The sequence below is a fragment of the Hypanus sabinus genome, chromosome 20 (assembly GCF_030144855.1).
Source record: "Hypanus sabinus isolate sHypSab1 chromosome 20, sHypSab1.hap1, whole genome shotgun sequence".
Lineage (NCBI taxonomy): Eukaryota > Metazoa > Chordata > Chondrichthyes > Myliobatiformes > Dasyatidae > Hypanus > Hypanus sabinus.
In genome coordinates this window covers 37,442,836-37,462,014 of record NC_082725.1, presented here as the reverse complement: position 1 = coordinate 37,462,014, position 19,179 = coordinate 37,442,836, and the positions used below count along the sequence as shown (strand labels likewise).

The following is a 19,179-nucleotide window of genomic DNA, read 5'->3' as shown; positions in this document are numbered from 1 at the left end:
GTTGCAGGGATATAATGTCCAAGCTTTATAAGGCAATGATGAGACTACACTTGGAATATTGTGAATGGTCTAGGGCCCCCTATCTGATAAAAGATCTGCTGACATTGGAGTGGGTCCAGATCATGAGAATGGTCCTGGGAATTAAAGGCCAAAGCTATGAGGTATTTGATGGCTCTGAGCCTGCACATGCTGGAGTTTAGAAGGAGGGGAGATCTCATTGAAACCTATTGAGTATTGAGAGGCCTGGATAGAGTGGATGTGGAGAGGATGTTTCCTATAGTGGGGGAGTGCAAGGCCAGAAGACACAACCTCTAGAATTAGAAGGGCATAACCTTAGAACAGAGATGAGAAATTTCTTGAGCCAGAGGGTGGTGAATCTGTGGAATTCATTGCCACAGATGGCTGTAGAAGCCAAATTATTAGGTACATTTAAAACAGTGGGTGATAAGTCCTTGATTAGTCAGTGTCAAAGCTTATGGGGAAAAGGCAGGAGAACGGCGTTGTGAGGGATAATAAATCAGCCAAGATGGAAAGGCAGAGCAGACTCAATGGGCTGAATGGCCTAATTCTGATCATATGCCTTAAGGTCTTAAAAGTGGGTTCACCTACAGTAATTACTAATCTTTATCTGTAGCTTTCTTCAATGCAGGGATAAATGTTGATGCTCCACTGCATGTAGTGACCATCAAAACGAGCAGAATACACAAACTGGCTCAAGTTTCTAATGAATCGCTTTAAATGCATCCTTGTCAGAGGACATCGCAACTTATTTTACTTTGTTCACCAGACAATACATTCCAGGAGGAGGTGATGGCCAAGTCTCATTTCTGAAATGCACTGTGATTTTGACGCTGGTGATGAAGTTGATGAAATAGTTGAGCTATACATGGGTCAAGGAAGCAGCACCAATGCAGTCAGCAGTGCAGCCAAGAAAGAGTTGGGAAGCATTTGGCAACAGACCCCAACTGGCTCTCCTCCACCACCACTGTCCTCTGGCAGAACAGGTGCTCACTATTAACAACTTTCAGCACCTCCCAATTCTTCCAGACCAAAGGTGTAGCCATGGGCCCCGCAATCCTTGCTGTTTCATTGGCCACGTGGAACAATTTGCATTCCAAACATGCGCCAGTAACTCTTTCGCTGCTCTATTAATGACTGCATTGGTGCTGCTTCCTGCACCTCAGAGCAGCTGATCAACTTCAACTTTTCCACCAGCTTCCACCCCGCTTTCAAATTCACATGATCTTCCTCCGATTCCTCTGTCCCCTTTCTTGATCTCAAGATTCCATCATCAGAGGCAGATTATCTGCCATCATCTTTTCCAACTCCCATAGTCATCTTGTCGACAGCTCTCTCCACCCTGTCACTGGTAAGGATACTATTCCCTTCTTTCAGTTCCTGTCTCCACCACATTTGTTGTCGTGATGGGGCTTTTAATTCCAGGATGTCCAAGATTTCTTTTCATTCCTACCCATGCATCTCTCTCTGGGAACTTGCCCTGCAACTGCCCTAGCTACATGTGTTTCCACAGCTCTTTCCTCACAGACATCTAGGACACTAGCTGTGTTTCCAGGTGAGGCAGCACCTCCCTCGTGAATCCATCAGTGTAATTTTTGTATGTAGTGCACCTTGTGAAACCTCCTCTAGATCACTGAGACCTGAAACAGAATGAGGAACTCAGTTTGTCGAGCACTTTTGCCCCACCCACCTTAATAGCCAGAATCTCCTGGTATCCAGCCAGTGTCTAGCTATTTTAATTCCACATTCCCATTTCCACACTGACACATCTATCCGTGGCCATCTTTAATGACAAGTTAAGGTTAGATGCCGATTACACCTCATATTCCATTTTGGTAGCTTCCAACCTGATGGCATCAAAATTGATTTTTCTAATTTATCGTAACCATTTGCCTTTCTCTCTCTCTCTCTCTCTCCCCCCCCCCCCACCCCTCCTGCTTTCTCTTGTCTCTCTGGCTACATTACCCTTTTTTCTCCCTCACACTCGTGACCTGCTCATTGCCCACTTTCTTCCTCTGGTTTCCCACACCCTAGCTTTATTGCGCATTTTGTGTGTGTTGCTTGCAACTACATTGTTACTTTTCTAACCTGTGGACTTCCTAATGCAAATATAAATTATTTAAAGTACTTTTGATGTGGAGTAGTTTTCGTAATATAGTGCAATCCTGCAGCTAATCTGTGTGCAATGATATACCGTAGACAGCAACCAGACGAAGGCTAAGTATTAGTCAGTAAATGGGAAAACTCTGTACTTTGAATTGGATCCTTTACATTCGCAAAGGACAAATTGGTCATTGGCTTAGCATCTCATCCAAACAGCAGCAACTTCAGTTGTCTATCAGGGATTGCAAATTTCCATTGTGTATATTTGAAGTTTCCAGAACTGTGGTTGAATGATATTTGTCTCTGATTGACTTCCCAAAAAAAAAAACACCTAATGTGGCAGGCAGTTTCTTCGTTTAGCTTTTCACTCAAAAAAAACCAGCAGTTTGTACAATGCAGCAGTCTGTTACTAAACTTTCTGGACTGGGTTTGAAAGAAAGCCTTGAGTTAAAAGCACTATTATTGATTCACAGCTCGTACTTGTGATGAGAGGAAAAAAATGCCGCTTAATTTCATATTTTCTTTTTTATCCCCCAACACTTACACACAAAGTGTTTTGTAACAAGCAGCATCTATCTGGTGCAAGGATGAGTTGTTAGCTATAGCAGACCCATTGAAATGAGTAACATTAGAGTTGGAGGGTAGAACCATTTCTGAATCATTTAAATAAGCAATTTATTATGCCAAGCCCAGTGCTACCCATGAGCAAAGCCTTGGCAATTCCGAATTAGCTTCTTGATCGCAGTGGCAAACCAATCCTGAAGTTTGGCAAACCAAACCTCGCTGGAAATCAGAACAGGTAGTCGTGGCTCAAGGGTAACAGTATCATCCAAGATCCTCCCTGCTGATTTCAAGATGGGACTGAGCTTCATCATGTCAGCTGTGATACGATAACTCAGCACTGGCTGTCTCTGCACAAGACATGAAAATGGATGTTAGAACTAGGAACTGTTATTTTATTACCTTAGCACTTTGTTCTGCTGTGCGAACTTAGCCCTGAAAAGTTAGCTCGGTCTCTCTTCCCGCAGATGCAGCCTGACTTGCTGGGCATTTATAGCATTTTTGCTTCATTTTATGCCTGCATTTTTTAATTAAAAAAAAAATTCAGAGACAGGATATAATTGATGGACAGATATAAAACATGAGCTAAAGGCTATTGATTGAATTTATTGCGGGAAGACAGTAATTCCTTAACACATGGTAGTAAGTAAAATTTTTAAAAAAGCTAGGTAATGTGGGAAACACTCACTGGAAAGAAAAATAGAGTAAAAGTTTCAGGGTTGAGATCCAAGCCAAGGTGACAGATCTCCAGTTAAAAACCTTAATCTGATTTCTCTTTCCACAGATGCTGCCTGATGCTGCTCACTGCTTCTAACATTTTCTGTTATTTTCCTTTCAGATGTTAATTTTAATTTATCATAATTAATGCATTTATGATCCAAAGTGCACCAAGTCATATGACACAATCTTCAAAGGAATGACAACTTTAAAGGAACCACCATTGCATGATCTACTTATAACACCAGAAGTATAATGAGTTCTTTGCTGATCTGGAAGAGCTCATTATATTCTTCCCCACTCAGGATTGCAGTTATCCTTGTTGATTGATTATTGACCAATAGGTGATTTTTATTTTTGGGGAAGAGAAAAAGGATTGGTAACCATGATCTTGAATTGTTGTTAAAGGTAAATACAGGGAGGTCTGGGAAGCAAGGATGTGTGCTGTGGAGAGAAGAATAGCTGTACTTTTCCATCCATTAAGGAAAGATCAATGACCTTGGGATCTTGTAAATTAATTTACTTTATAGCTCTGTCTGTCATTCATGTCAAAAATCAATGGTGTACAATTTGCAACAATATTGGAACCAGAATAATTTAGATGTTAAGAAACCGTTGAACACACAAATTTTACCATATCCAAAGTAACAGTGGTTAAAGATAAAAGACATAAAAGTCATATGTTCTTTGCTCATTTTTAATGTGTTCCATAAAATTTTGTAAGCAAACTTGGATCACCAACTTTATTCTGTAATACTTAACATAAATCTTTCTTGCATGATCCAGAGTCCAAAGTTGTATATTCATAAATCCTGATCTCATATCTGTACACACTGATTTTTTTTCTCTGAAGAATTCTACATCTAGGGCAAGTGGGAGAGGAAATGATTCAGGGTAAGAAGCAAACTGAATGGCATTCTGTGATTTAAAGCTACACAACATCTATGCGGAATAACTGCTGGAAAAGTGAAGATAAAAATTATAGTTTAGTGAGAAAAGCTCATTCAGAAACCCTGCCTGTAGACCATAAATGCAATTTTCCTACATTGAAAGCGCAGAGAAGCTGTTGCTGTACGGATTAGTGGCTACTGCCTCAATAGCCAACCATTGAGAAAGTTGGGCTTAAAAATGAGATGGGGGCCAAGTGCTCTGGGCATGGAAGATTGGCTGTTGAAGTGAAGAACTGATTTCCATTTACATGACCCTTTTACTTTGGCATGCCCTAAAGCTCTTTACAGCTAGTGAAATACTTTTTGAAATGTAATCACAAATCGCACTGAGATTTGAAATGACAATTAAATAACTAGTTTTACTTTTTTAAGTTTTAAAAAATATAATTTTCTTGAGCAATCATGAATTACCAATATTTCAAAATCTAGCTCAGCAAAGTTTAGTGTCCATGTTGAAATTTAATGGCCATTGGGTTATTGTCTCACATACTGAACACTAATTGTTTATACATCAGTGAATGCACTTTAAAATTACTGAATCAACTCAACTCTTTTGGGGACCCAATATTGTGATACTACATCAAATAAATTCAATTCATGAGAATTTTAGAAATCTGACAGACTTATGAACTAACCAAAAATAAAAACATAAAATGCTGGCAGAACTCAGCAGGCCAGACAGCATCTATGGGAGGAGGTAGTGACAACGTTTCAGGCCAAAACCCTGAACTAACCAGTCTGTTTTGTGTTCTAGAAACCCCAATAAAAGAATATTTTCCTTTCTAGAATAAAAAAAAATAAGCAATTGTTCAGAAGGTGAGAGTAGCATGGTAGCATTGCATTTAGGGCAACATTTTATAGTGCCAGTGATAACTGACTGGGGCTCAAATCCTGCTGCTTTCTGTAAGGAATTTGTACATTCTCCCTGTGGCTGTGTGAGTTCCTTCAGTTTCCTACCACATTCCAAGGATGTACAGGTAAGGTTAGTGAGTTGTGGTCATGCAATGTTGGCGGAAGTGCGGGCGACATTTGCGGGCTGCCCTCAGCACAATCCTCAGACTGACTTGGTCATTCTCCCCATATCATGGATTTCTCTGTGTGATTCAATGTACATGTGATGAATAAAGCTCATTTTTTAAACCTTCAAACCTGCTACTCTTGGAGTTAGAAAAACAAAGTTAGAAGAACTTGAAGTCAATCAGCATGCGTGGAGACCAAAGGTGTAAGTCAGCATTTTGGCTGGGGACCCTGTGTCAGGACTGAGAAGAACAACAGAAATTGTCGGCGTGTAGCAACACACACAGGGATGAGATGGAGACTGGTAGCTTGTAGGTGGACCTAGATGGTGAAGTGATGATAGGCAGATGGAAATGGGTGGGATAAGCAAGGGAAGAAGAAACCAGGTGAAGGAGGGAATGAATGCGTGTGGGAGGAGAGTACCTGGTGTGAGAGTAATATGAAATTAATAAGATTTGATTTTCATACCATTGACTTGTAAGCAACTCATTGAATATGCAGTGTTCTTCCACCTTGTGTTTGGCCTCTCCATAGTGATGTAGAAGACAAGGAACAGAAAAGTCAATGTGGGAGTGGGAAGGAGAGTTCAAATGACGAGCAATGGAAGCTCAAAATCGGAGAAGAAATTGAGAAAAAGTGGCAGCATCTTTACAAAAGGTAGGGTGGGAGCAGGTACAGTTGAGGTAACTGTGGAAGTTGGTGAATTTATAGATGATGTCAGTGACATGTCTATCTCCTGACATGGAGTCTGATCTAGGAAAGGAAGGGAAACTTGAGGACAGAGCAAAAGTTGGTAACCAAGTGGACAAGTTCTTTGCAAATGCAGAAGGCAGCATCATCATAGAAAGAATTGTGACTAGTAGGCTTGGAACAAACACTGTTTCATATAGCCATTGAGGGGAAGGACAAGTTCCTCCAAGTGGATGACAGTATTAGTGGTGAAGAACTGATGGAGTCTTTGTTCATGAAAGATATGTAGGGCTCCATGTCCTTCAAGGTGGCACTGGTGAATGACAGTGGCGTGTTGCAGGCTGTTTACAAAACTCCAAAATATACTTCTGAACTATTCTCATTGCAGCCTATAATTTCAATATACTTTTGAACCATCTCAATGGACTAGCAATTTCACAACCTTCTGGTAATTTTGGGCAGTGTGAGGTAGAGGTACTGAGGTTTAGCGGCTGTGAAATGAAGATTTCCCGATTAGAATCGGAAGTGTTTATTATTGTCACATCTATTCTGTCTGTGTGGGAAAACTTAGTTTTTCAAGCCATCTGAGTAGATAATTTCAAAACACATGTACACTGAGCTCGAAGTGCTCAACTATCTCCACCTCAGCACCAATGAAGGGATTCAAAGGGATGTGTTCTGCCCCACTTCCTGAAGTCAAAGACCAGCTCATTTGTTTTGCTGTCCTTGAAGGAATGGTAATTGTCTTGATACCATGCCACTAGACTCTATCTCCTTGTACTTTGTCTCGTTGTTATTTCATATCTGACCCACTATAATGTTATCATCTGCAAACTTAAAGCGTTAGAGCAGAATCTGGCAACAGGGTCATGAGCAAATTATGGGGTGAGGACACAGCCTTGTGGGGTGCCGGCATTGAGGATAATCTTTGCAGATTTGTGGAGTCAAATCATTGGATGGAAGTGAAGGTTGTTAGGTTAGAAACATAGAAAACCTACAGCACAATACAGGACCTTCGGCCAACAAAGCTGTGCCAGACATGTCCCTACCTTAGAGTTACCAAGGCTTTACCCATAGCCCTTTATTTTTCTAAGCTCCATGTAGCCATCCAGGAGTCTCTTTAAAGACCCTATTGTTTCCGCCTCCGCCACCGCTGCCGGCAGCCCATTCCACGCACTCACCACTTTCTGCGTAATAAAAATTACCCCTGACATCTCTTCTGTACCTACTTTCAAACATCTTAAAACTATGCCCTCTCGTGTTAGCCACTTCAGCCCTGGGGAAAAGCCTTTGGACTATTCCACAAGATCAATGCCCCTCATTATCTTGAACACCTCTATCAGGTCACCTCTCATCCTCTGTTGCTCCAAGGAGAAAAAGCGGAGTTCACACAACCTATTCTCATAAGGCATGCTCCCCAATCCAGGCAACATCCTTGTAAGTCTTCTCTGCACCCTTTCTATGGTTTCCACATCCTTCCTGTAGTGAGGTGACCAGAATTGAGCACAGTACTCCAAGTGGGGTCTGACCAGGGTCCTATATAGCTGCAACATTACCTCTCAGCTCCAAAACTCAGTCCCATGATTGATGAAAGCCAATGCACCATATACTTTCTTAACCACAGAGTCAACCTGCTTTGAGTGTCCCATGGACTCGGACCCCAAGATCCTTCTGATCCTCCACACTGCTAAGAGTCTTACCATTACTACTATATTCTGCCATCATATTTGACCTACCAGAATGAACCACCTCATAGTTATCTGGGTTGAACTCCATCTGCCACTTCTCAGCCCAGTTTTGCATCCTATCAATGTCCCATTGTAACCTCTGACAGCCCTCCACACTATCCACAACACCCCCAACCTTTGTGTCATCAGCAAACTTACTAACCCATCCCTCCACTTCCTCATCCAGGTCATTTATAAAAATCACAAAGAGAAGGGGTCCCAGAACAGATCCCTGGGGCACACCACTGGTCACCGGCCTCCATGCCAAATATGACCCATCTACAACCACTCTTTGCCTTGTGTGGGCAAGCCAGTACTGGATTCACAAAACAATGTCCTCGTGGATCCCATGCCTCCTTACTTTCTCAATAAGCCTTGCATGGGGTACCTTATCAAATGCCTTGCTAAAATCCATATACACTACATCTACGGTTCTACCTTCATCAATGTGTTTAGTCCAAACTCAAAAAATTCGAACAGGATTGGTAAGGATGTCAAAGGTTATGGGTAAAACGCAGGAGAAAGGGGTTGAAAGAGATAATAAATCATCTGTGATGGAATGGCAAAGCAGGTTTGATAGGCCAAATGGCTTATCTTCTGCTCCTTTGTCTTGTGGTCTTATGCTGCCTCTCCTTACTAACTGAAATCTGTAATGGTCCAAGATGCAGTGACCCTCATTAGCTGGGTCCTGTTTCAGAGGAAGGTATGAACAGGTGACAGAAACTTTTGATAGTTCCCTGCTGTGTAAACCTTTAATCAAGGTTTCAGATCTATTGCCATAAGGGGTGGGCATAGGGATTCAAATTTGACTGCTTTTGAAGAGGCATGTAAACCTACAGTTTTGCATGCATGTGCACACATCTGTAACATGGTCAACAATGATTCCATTCACCTGCTCTCCATTGCTATGGAATCTGGGATAAGTATGTTGCACTGTCCTATTCTTCAGTGAAGCTGTGTTTTTAATGTTGCAAGAGGATTAGAATATCCCCTCCAAGTTCTGAAATGAAAAAATACTTGCAAAAAAAGATTTATGTTGGGAATAGACATCCACAGTTTTCTTTTGATTTTGAGCACAGTGAAAGATTACCTCCTTTCAGAACTCAAGGTGTTTTCATATTATTGAATAAAGAAACTCACAGAATGCTGGAAGAACTCAGTGGACCAGGCTGCATCTGTGAAAAAAAGTACAGTCAACGCTTCAGGCCAAAACATCAACTGTTCTTTTCTCCCCCATAGATGCTGCTTGGCTTGTTGAGTTCCTCCAGCATTTTGTGTGTGTTGCTCAGATTTCCAGCATCTGCAAATTTTCTCTTGTTTGTGTTCTTGAATAAAGTGTCTATAATTGTAGAACAAATTCTGCCAAAGGATACTCAGTCTTGAAAGTATGGGTATCTGTCACCAAACATGGTATGTCATCAAATGTTTTGAAATTCACAAATCTTAAACCTACCTAATGTAGATGTGCAGTTTTAATTCTGAATCCCTTCCAGCTACGAGGAAGGGACTGTTTCTAGAATACCATCCCAATAATTTGATTCAGTGTTTAAATTGTGAGATAAAATGAGAATGAAACCAGTTGGGCTTTTCTTCCCAGTAGTTAAGTCATTTTTGGCAGAGGTTTAGAAATATAAATGATTGCTGTTACAAGAAAAATCTAAACATATACATGTTTAGTTTTGAAATGGTTATACTTGTTCCACAAATACATGTTTATTTGTGTCATTATTATTGAAGAGGAACTGCAGTACTGAATTATGATGTATGGTCATAGTGCTATTGGGTCAGCTCAATTCCTAACACTGTGCTTATTATTTAAGCAATTTGTGCAAGGCAGGATAACCAGGCTTAGAGCTCCCTCAAGTGTCAGTGCTCTAAATATTCTTTTAAACTTATTAGAATGTTTCGATAATTTGTTTCTGTAAGGAACTATGTATGAATAGTATGATGAATCTGTCTCTGACACAGTCTGGAGACTTGATTGTGTATATTAAAATGGGGGAGGGGTATCTTGTTGCAGAAGGACAGTTCAACTCTTTCTGCTGAGTGGGGTCATCTAGTTGATTATTTAATTTAACATGGTCAGCCACAGAAAATTAATTCATTTATTTTTCTCCTTTTTTCTTAGTTTTCCACCTGTCTGAAAAAGTCACCTCTGTGGTTCCAGAGAGTGCCCTGCTGATTGTGTTGGGTCTCATCCTGGGAGGAATAGTGTGGGCAGCCGATCACACTGCCTCCTTCACTTTAACGCCGACTGTCTTCTTCTTCTACCTCTTGCCACCTATCGTATTGGATGCCGGATACTTCATGCCCAACCGACACTTCTTTGGCAACATTGGATCAATTCTCATGTACGCTGTCATTGGCACGATTTGGAATGCTGCAACTACGGGCCTCTCCCTCTATGGAGTCTTCTTGTCTGGTATCATGGGTAAGGCATGGATCTAGATTGTCGTTTTGTTTTATCCAATGGAAGTGAGCCAGGGCCAAGTAATACGCAATTATTTTTGATAACTAAATTCCAAAAGTAGTCCAACTTTCTCATGTTGATGTATTTTCCTGCCAAAATATACCAGAGTTCTGTCACTGTTGCTTCTCACTGGTTATTCGTTCATGTATATGAATGAGTCCAGGATTCTGTGTTAGTTTTTATCCCTCTTGTGTGGGTACACATTTGCCCTTGTTGGAGCAGTCCTGCTGATTCCCTGAGCACTGAGGCAAACTCACCAGAAAGTTTTCTTTCTCCAAATAACTGTCAATTCAAAGGACATTGAAAGCTTCAGTACCAAAATTAATAAATGTACATATACAGTGACAAAGAAAACCAGGTAGATTTTTCATGTACTGATCAGCCTTGATCTAGGTCAGGGGTCGGCAACGTTTACCACTGAAAGAGCCAATATGGACCCATTTCCCACAGAAAAGAAAACACTGGGAGCCACAAAATGAAATAACACTGCATACAACGGGTTTTTGTTTGGCTTTATGCTATGTATAAACAAACTATAATGTGTTGCATTTATGAAATTGATGAACTCCTGCAGAGAAAACGAAATTACATTTCTGCATGCAACAAAAACATTTTGAACTCCGAAAAAAAGACGTTGGGTTGAAGGTTACTCCATAGTTAGCCTACCTTGGATCGAAGAATTAAAAGAAAGCGCGCACTGGCGGGTGTCAGGCATTGGCAGTTGTGATGTATATTACTAGCGATAAAAAAACACGTTATAGCGGTGTAGTGCTACACGCAGCGCTAAAATAAAGACTGCAGTCAAAGGTAACTTTATTCGAACTAAACAGCCTTGCTTTAAAGCCTCCCTCAACCCGTCCCCGTGGGCGTGGATGCTCCAAAAGACACGTACTCACAAACCCCCGTAGGCTATCTCCCTTAGCCGGAACGGTGGCTAATTGTGAGCCGGTTCGGATGTGCCAGGAAACGGTGTCTCCACAAAGTTTTCAGATTGTACAAGATCACCATAATATTCAAATTTCGAATTACATTTCAAAAGCTAACAAACCACGGGGAGCCGCATCACAGAGATGAAAGAGCCGCATGTGGCTCTGGAGCCGCAGGTTGCCGACCTCTGATCTAGGTCAAGGGATTAGATATCCTACATGGTTAGAAAGTGTGTTCTAGCAAAATTAGAGTCCCACATTTCCACTTACAGCCATAACTTGCTGCCCTCCATAACTTCTATTTCAATTAGCTACCTGTGCAATGTGACCAAGACCTTTTCTCATTTTTTTGTTTATTTTATATAAAAGAGAATCATGATAGTTTACAATTAACTTAATGGGAGTAGTTTAACCAGGCTGGTCCTGAAGGTCAGAAAGATGTTGGCTTCTAAAATGTAGGCCAATACTTTAGTGCAAATAAGAAGCAGAGGAAGTGCTGTAACAGGGAAGATAACATCTTTCACATGAAATTTTAAGCATCCCTGGTGTGTTTTGGTGAAGAGTCAAACTCTTGGCCTTGTTATCTGTTATCAGTAAAATATTTCCTGACCATAATCTTCCATCACAGCAATGAGTTTTGAAATTTAATTTATTGTCTGGAAGTATTTTAAAAGTCCTGGATTAATATGGCACCATTCAAGTTCTTTTGTGGATTCTTTAAATTGAGTGGTTATTTTTTAGCTATACTATATATTTGATCAGAAGATTACACCTTATTGTTCATTATCTCTAGCATTATATCTTAGATATTGCAGTACAGTTTTGTGAGCTCCATTTGCATTGCTGTCTATCACCACCAGCACCAAAGTCCAACAACTATTAAGAAAGGCCTGAAGAGATGTTCGACTGTGGGCTGCTTGCATGCATTCCCATTTATTAGTTCATCATCTTTGTAATATTTGTTAACAAAAAGCCACCATTAATTCTGAATTCTATTTATTCTGCAGGAGATCTCAAGGCTGGCCTCCTGGAATTCCTTCTGTTTGGAAGCCTGATTGCTGCAGTTGACCCAGTGGCTGTATTGGCTGTGTTTGAAGAGGTTCATGTGAATGAAGTGTTGTTCATCATTGTCTTTGGAGAATCTCTTCTTAATGATGCCGTCACTGTGGTAAGTTCAGAGTTCAATCCTTAATAGGTTTTCCTCTAGTCCAACACAGCACAAATATCATAATGGATTTTTTTAAGTATTGCCTCAATATTTATCAAATGACAATTTTTTTTTCTCTTACCTCCTTGGGATCCAATGATCCTTGATAGTTGCCAATCTAAGTTGCCCTAAAGAGTGAGGGATTGGCTTTTTATACTGGTTTAATCCTGTTTATCTCAAGAGTTTTATGCCATTGAGTGGTCAGATCTCAGGGTACCTTAACGAAATTGGATGTCAAATTTAGGTCAGACCATGCAAGAATGGCAGACTTTGATCCCTTTGAAGGTCTGTTTTGTTTTTCTGCTTGTTTCACTACTTTATTGTCACTTTAACTGATTGGGAATATTTTTCACTTTTTTTTTTAAAAGGAACTTAAACAAATTTTTAACGTACAGTTTCTGAACTATCAATCCGGTATGACTTTGTGGACTATTTTCTAAATAGGGAGAAAATTTAAAAAAAAATTAGAGTTGCAAAAGGAACCGGGAGACCACGTGCGGTTTTCCCTAAAGGTTAACTTGGAAGTTGAGTTGGGTAGTAAAGAAGGCAAGTGCAATGATAGCGTTCATTTTGAGATAGCTAGGGTACAAAAGTAAGGATGTAATGCTGGGGCATTATAAAGCATTGTTTGGACCGCACTTGGAGTATTGTGAACAGTTTTGGGTCCTTTATCTAAGAAAGGAGAGGGTTAGCATTGGAGAAGGTCCAGAGGAGATTCATGAGAATGATCCTAGGAATGAAACGACTAACAGGAGTGTTTGATGGCTCTGGGCCAGTAAGTGCTGGCATTTAGAAGAACGAGCGAGGGGATCTTATTGAAAGGCCTGGATGGGGTGGATGTGGAAAGGATGTTTCCTATAGTGTTTCCAATAGTGAGCGAGTCTAGGACCAGTGAGCTCAGCCTCAGAGTTGAGGGATGTCCACTTGGAACAGAGGAGGAAAAATCTCAAGCCAGAGGGTTGTGAATTTGTGGAATTTATTGCCGCAGATAGCTGTGCAGACCAAGTCATTAAGTATATTTAAAGTGAAAGTTGGTAGGTTCTTGATTAATCAGGCTGCCAAAGGTTACAAGAAGAAGGCAGAATGAGGTTGAGAGGGATAATAGATCGTCTATGATGGAATGGCAGAGCAGACTCAATGGGCCAAATGACCTATTTCTGCTCCTATATCTTATAGTCTTATGGCCTATGTTTATTCACAGGCAACAGGAAATACAATGGATTCCGGCTAATGGGAACCAATACATTTTGACCCAATTTAGTGGCTGCCACAATTAGCTGAAGTTTCATGGTAGTAGTTAAAAAGTCATAAAAAAAGACAAACTACTATTTAATTGAGCAACAAATTACATAATTAAATGAAATGCAAAACAAATTAGAACTCTACCAATGCTGCTACAATACTATCAAACTGTGTCAATTACTAATAGTTATTAACAGAAGAATTCACCCAGTGTACGCTGCCATGTTCTTTTGATTGGCTGTGACTGAACAAAATCAGTGCAGACATTTAGTTGCAGATAATGGATTGCCTTTGACAATTCCATCCTCCAAAACTTTATTTTCATTGTAACATTCAAGAGGATTCTCTATACCCTCAAATTCTGTATGGTTCCTATCTTATTGAAGTGGTGAGATCATTTTATTTTCACTCTCCGCCATTTCTGGCATCTCCAAGCCGGAATGCTTGAAACTGCAGTGAGCAAAACAGTTCTAGATTGTGTTACTGCTTATTTCTCATCAACTATCAGTGACAAAAATCATTGCTTTTTCAACACAAACACATGCAACCGACCATCAAACAACTGTTCTCTCTAAGCATGCTATAGTGTTTAATGGCCACACAGGTTCACATGACTGATACTAGTTAGAAACTGTTCAGCAACAGACTCCTGTCCCAATTAAGCAAAATAGTGTCCCAAATAAACAATGGGAATCCCAACTATTTTCTCAATTAGTTTTTGTTCTTTAAATGTCCCAAATAAGCAGCTGCCCCAAATAACTGAAGTATAATTTAGCCAGAATCCACTGTATTCCTAATGAACTAGCAATGTCCAGAAGTTGAGGACATGGTGACCATGCTTAAGATCTCACTCTGTCAGTTTAATACTATTTTACATTGGGTATTTTGCAATGGGGTTAATCTTACTATTTAATACATTCTATCCGATTCAACTATCCAACTTCAATTCTGGAATAACTATAATAACATTATTGACAAATCATAGCAATAATTTGTTCACATATGTAAGGCAAGGGAGAAGACAAAGGTGGAGAGCTTTTGGAATCAGATGTCCAGAAAAAAATTATCTTTCCTACATTAGAGCCCAAAGCCCTCTAATCCAATCAGATGAAAATCCAGTGTTTAACAATTGAGCAGAATTATCAATTAACTTAACAAGTTGATGATCCCTTACTTTATTGTCACTTCATTTTACAAACTTATTTATAAAATAATACTTCCACTTTACAAGACTGGGGAATAAACTGAGTTAACATTTGTTGTGATTTTGTCACAGCTTTTGACTTAGCATTGTTATTCTCCAGATACACAGTATTAATATGATGTGCATTCCGTGGCAGTGTGATTAAACTAGGACACTTGGAAATCTTGAAAGATGATGGCCTGGAATCAATTCTTCAAAAGGAACAGAAAGTATCTCAATAAATTAGGAACTTCTAAAAAAAAAGCCATTAATCTGAAAGTCCATTAAAAAATGTTCATGAATCATTTGGGATTGCATTGCATGTCACTGCTAAAGGTTTTAAAATCTACCCAGGTTGGAGCAGCATTTGTGTAAAGAGCTGTACTGCAAATCAGAATTAATTTTATTTATTGAGATACCACAGAATAGGCCCTTCTGGCCATTTGAGCTATGCTGCCCTGCAATCCCCTGATTTAACCCTAGCCTAATCACAGGACAATTTACGATGACCAATTAACCTACTAACTGAATCTCTGGACTGTAGGAGGAAACTGGAGCACCCGAAGGAAGCACATATAGTCACGGGGAAAACGTACAAACTCCTTGCAGGCAGTGGCGGGAATTGAACCCAGATCACTTGGACTATAAAGCATTGTGCTAACCACTAAGCACTATCCTCTATCACAGGTGCTAAATGTGCATTTAATCGCAGCTCGCTTCCAGTAAGACGGCGGTGTGCTAAGACACAACGGTTTTTCTGCATCCAACAGTTGCTCATCCTTTACATCTTTTTCACAATCGCAAGACCCTGCTGGAATGGAGAACACCAAGTGCTGCAGGTCTATTCCACTAGCGAGTTGCTGGATAGCGGTAGAGCTGGACTTGTTGTGCACTGTGTCGTAGCCTGCTTCATTCACCCGGGGAAGAAGGTGTCTGTGGCAGTGGGCTAACCAATGGACGGCGCGGGAGGCTTTTGTTGTGATCTCAAGAGCCTCTTGGGCATTGGTAATGTAGAATCCGATTCACTGGTTCATTGGGGAGGTTGACGGTGGGAGAGCTATGTGGCTTTGGTTGTGATTTAGACCAAACCCTCATTCATGCTTTGGTTTGCCGGTTGCGGCTGTCAAAAAGGGAAATGTGTGCCGCTGGATTCCACACTGGGTTGGAGGCTGGCCCCTGCTATTGGTACTGTCCTCCAGCGCCGGTTTGCTGGGAGACAAGCTGGATTGCTTTTGTCTGCAGCTACACTGCACAGTACGAGTGCTGCAACCCGTTCTTGCAGAAACCTGACTCCAGAACAACATCTGTGCATCATCAATCTACGGACCGGGCCACACCACTTGGGCTCTATTATTACATTTTTAGTATTTTTCCTAACTATGTTTTCCTGCTGTCTGTGTGCTGTGTGAGATTTTTGGTTCTACCTTTTGCACTTTGACTCTGGAGGATTGCTGTTCCGTGCAGCTGTATTCATGTGTATGGTTGAATGACAATTAAACTTGAACTTGTGCTCTACTTCTTGAAGTCAGCATTCATGTTCAAAGGAACATTGCAGAAGCATATCACAGACATACATGTCTCTATTATGTGTTTCCTGTCAGCAGTTGAGCACAAATTCTCCCATCAACCCCTTCCCATCCACTCTATCTAAAGTCTAGTAATCTGCTTAGAAAGCTGGGGAAGCTGGAACTTGTGCTATAGTAGAGTGTGAAAAATGTGATTTAAATGAGGCATCTGAAAGTCTTAATCAGTACATAGATATAAAACAAGACATTTCTTTTGTGATATAAAGCCTATCTTATCATTTGTGAATTTAATGAATTGACTGATTCCCTTCAAAAATATTTCAGAGCTATTGTTATCAGAATGCAGCTAATGGAAATAGTTTAATTTGTCTCTGAAACATTAAGCTTGCTTGGAAATATAAACAAAAGTGTAATAAACATTAAATTAGTTGTATGGATAGTATTGAAAATCCAAGTTCTGTCAGTCAAATTCTCTATCAATTAGTTCCTGACTTCTCTACCCTAGTGAAGAGAGAATCCCTCTATGGAATTACTTGTTACTATGGAGATAATTCTTTACCTCATCTGTCTGAATATATGCATGTATGTGAATCTTGTTATGAAAAGATATAAACCAGATTTGACCTTTCAGTACCATTCACCAAAGAGCCAATAGGGTTGCCAAGTCTGGATGTGTACCTGGAGGTTTCACATCTCTTCCTAAACCTGAATGGCCAACATGTTTAGCCATTAGCTTACTACAGGTCTGAAAGTGGTGAGGGTGCTATTGTTGTTTAACCAGATTTTGGTCGTTCTTGTCTCTGTAAACAAATCCAGATCTGGGCAGATAAATGGCAGATGCAATTTCATGCAAGTAATATAAAATATTACATAGGAAGTAGAAATATTATATATCAATGTACAATAGGGAGTGTTGAGTTAGTGCACTGTATGAGAAGGATTTGGGAGTCCTGATAAACTCATCAATATAAACATCTAGACAATGCACAGAAGTGATTAGGAAGGCTGATGTAATGTTGGGCTATATAATGCATTCAGAGTTCAGCTCTAGAGATGTTCTCTTTAAGCTGTTTAATGTGCTTGTGAGGCCACACCTTGAGTACTGTGCACAGTTTTGGTCTCCATATTTTGTGAGGGATGTGGAGGTACTGGAACGAGTTCAGAGAAGGGTGACTAGACTCATTTCAGTTCTGCAGGGTATGAGCTATGAAGAAAGCTTGAAAGCATTAATTTTTTTTTTTAGCTCAAGTAGACGTAGAATGAGAGGAGACATAATAGAAGTGCTCAAAATCATGAAGGGTGTAAGTAGCGTGGATGCCAGCTGTTACTTCAGTATTAATCCATCAATGAGGACATGGGGCCATAGATGGAGACCGCTTAAGGTGAGATTTCAGACTAACATCCCGAAGCATTTCTATACACGATTGTGGACACGGGACAATCTACATTGTTGTGTAGTTGTAAGTAGTATCTTATAAACTTTCAAATCTAAACTTGTTAGTTATTTCAACCAGAATTCTTATTCTTATTATGTGAATAAGAATTTGGCAGGTTTTGTTGGGCTGAATGGCCTGTTCTTGTCAAAAACTTTCTGATGTTCCAAGCAGCCTTTTTCTTCCATCCCTTTGTTACAGGTAATAAAAGAAAATGAAGAAAATGAAAGAAAATGGAGGTTTAAAAAGGAATGATTATTCAGGCCATGTGACTTTTGTTCTCCAGTTTGCAGGGGCCTTAAATTCTGGCCAATCCATAATGACCCTCTAAGCCTTTGCAGTGTAGGCAGAAAATTCAATTAACAAGTGTTTTACACACTGCACCATTCTCTGGATACTGCAGGCAGGCTAATTTATCTTTGCTGACAAAATTCAGGTCTTGGGAAACTAAAAATAACCCGGATCAGTATCTTTGGGGAAATGCAGAACAGCACAAGTTATGAAAAAGAGATAGAGAGCAATCACTAGGTTGTTTTCATCTCAGATATCTGGAACTACTGCTGTTGCTGTGATGACTGCAGGGCTATAAATCTTCTGGAAGGTAGACTGCACCTATAAGAGATGTGCTGGTTACCAAATGAGGATATGGCCTTGTGCTACCTGGTGTAATGCATCCAGTTAATATATTGGAATAAATCATCAATAGAACTCACAGTATTTGAACTTAATATTAAAACTGAAGGTTGAGATAAGATGTGTAAAATATACAGGTAATTGGAAAGCTGAAAAGATATCTGTGTAAAACATACCTCATTATGCTTTTTATTGGCCTGAAATCACATGAATTAAGTTCCTTTATCCAATGATGGAACATTACTGTCTTGCAAGTTTGACTTGTACAGGGGAAGGGGAAGTATGTTGTGATGGAAATAACTGGTTCTTTGAGTCTCAACAGTAGAGGCCTGGACACCCACAGTTTTAATAATAAATTTATTATTTAGGGGAAGTCGGGTCAACACAAGCAACTACAATACTCAGGAAGCGGTGTGGGGACAGGGTACGGTTACACATACAAAGAACAAAGGAAAAGCACTACGACAGCTACCCCCCTTGACCTTGGATAGCTGCGGCTCCCTTACCAGGACAAACAATAGACCTTCCCAAACTTACCTTCAATGAGGTGGTCTGTAAGAGAGACCGAGCCAGGGACAAGTCTCACCTTTTATAGCATGGGGCTGAGCGAGATAATCCAATTAAGGTGACCAATAATTTAGGTGTGCATTGATTAGTTGGGAGGGACCAAATGTTGATTGGCATGTGGTGTGTCCTCCGACCAGCCAGGTGGCAGTGCATCTGTCACGTGGCCGGTATCTCTGGACACAGGAAGTAACATTGAAATTCAGCCACAT

General features: G+C 40.3%; 1 protein-coding gene across 2 annotated transcripts in view; it reads left to right on the top strand.

The window, feature by feature from the left end:
• The window catches only part of LOC132378423 (sodium/hydrogen exchanger 3), a 112,317-nt gene that overhangs the window by 49,818 nt on the left and 43,320 nt on the right, over nucleotides 1-19,179 (top strand). The window contains exons 1-3 of one of the 2 annotated variants that reach the window (XM_059945325.1): nucleotides 5,922-6,023; nucleotides 9,912-10,214; nucleotides 12,187-12,347. In XM_059945325.1, coding sequence (XP_059801308.1) covers nucleotides 5,957-6,023; nucleotides 9,912-10,214; nucleotides 12,187-12,347 — 531 coding nt within the window. In that variant the 5' untranslated portion in view covers nucleotides 5,922-5,956. Of the gene's footprint in view, nucleotides 1-5,921; nucleotides 6,024-9,911; nucleotides 10,215-12,186; nucleotides 12,348-19,179 lie in introns of those variants that run through there. The other variant, XM_059945324.1, reaches the window with a different exon arrangement.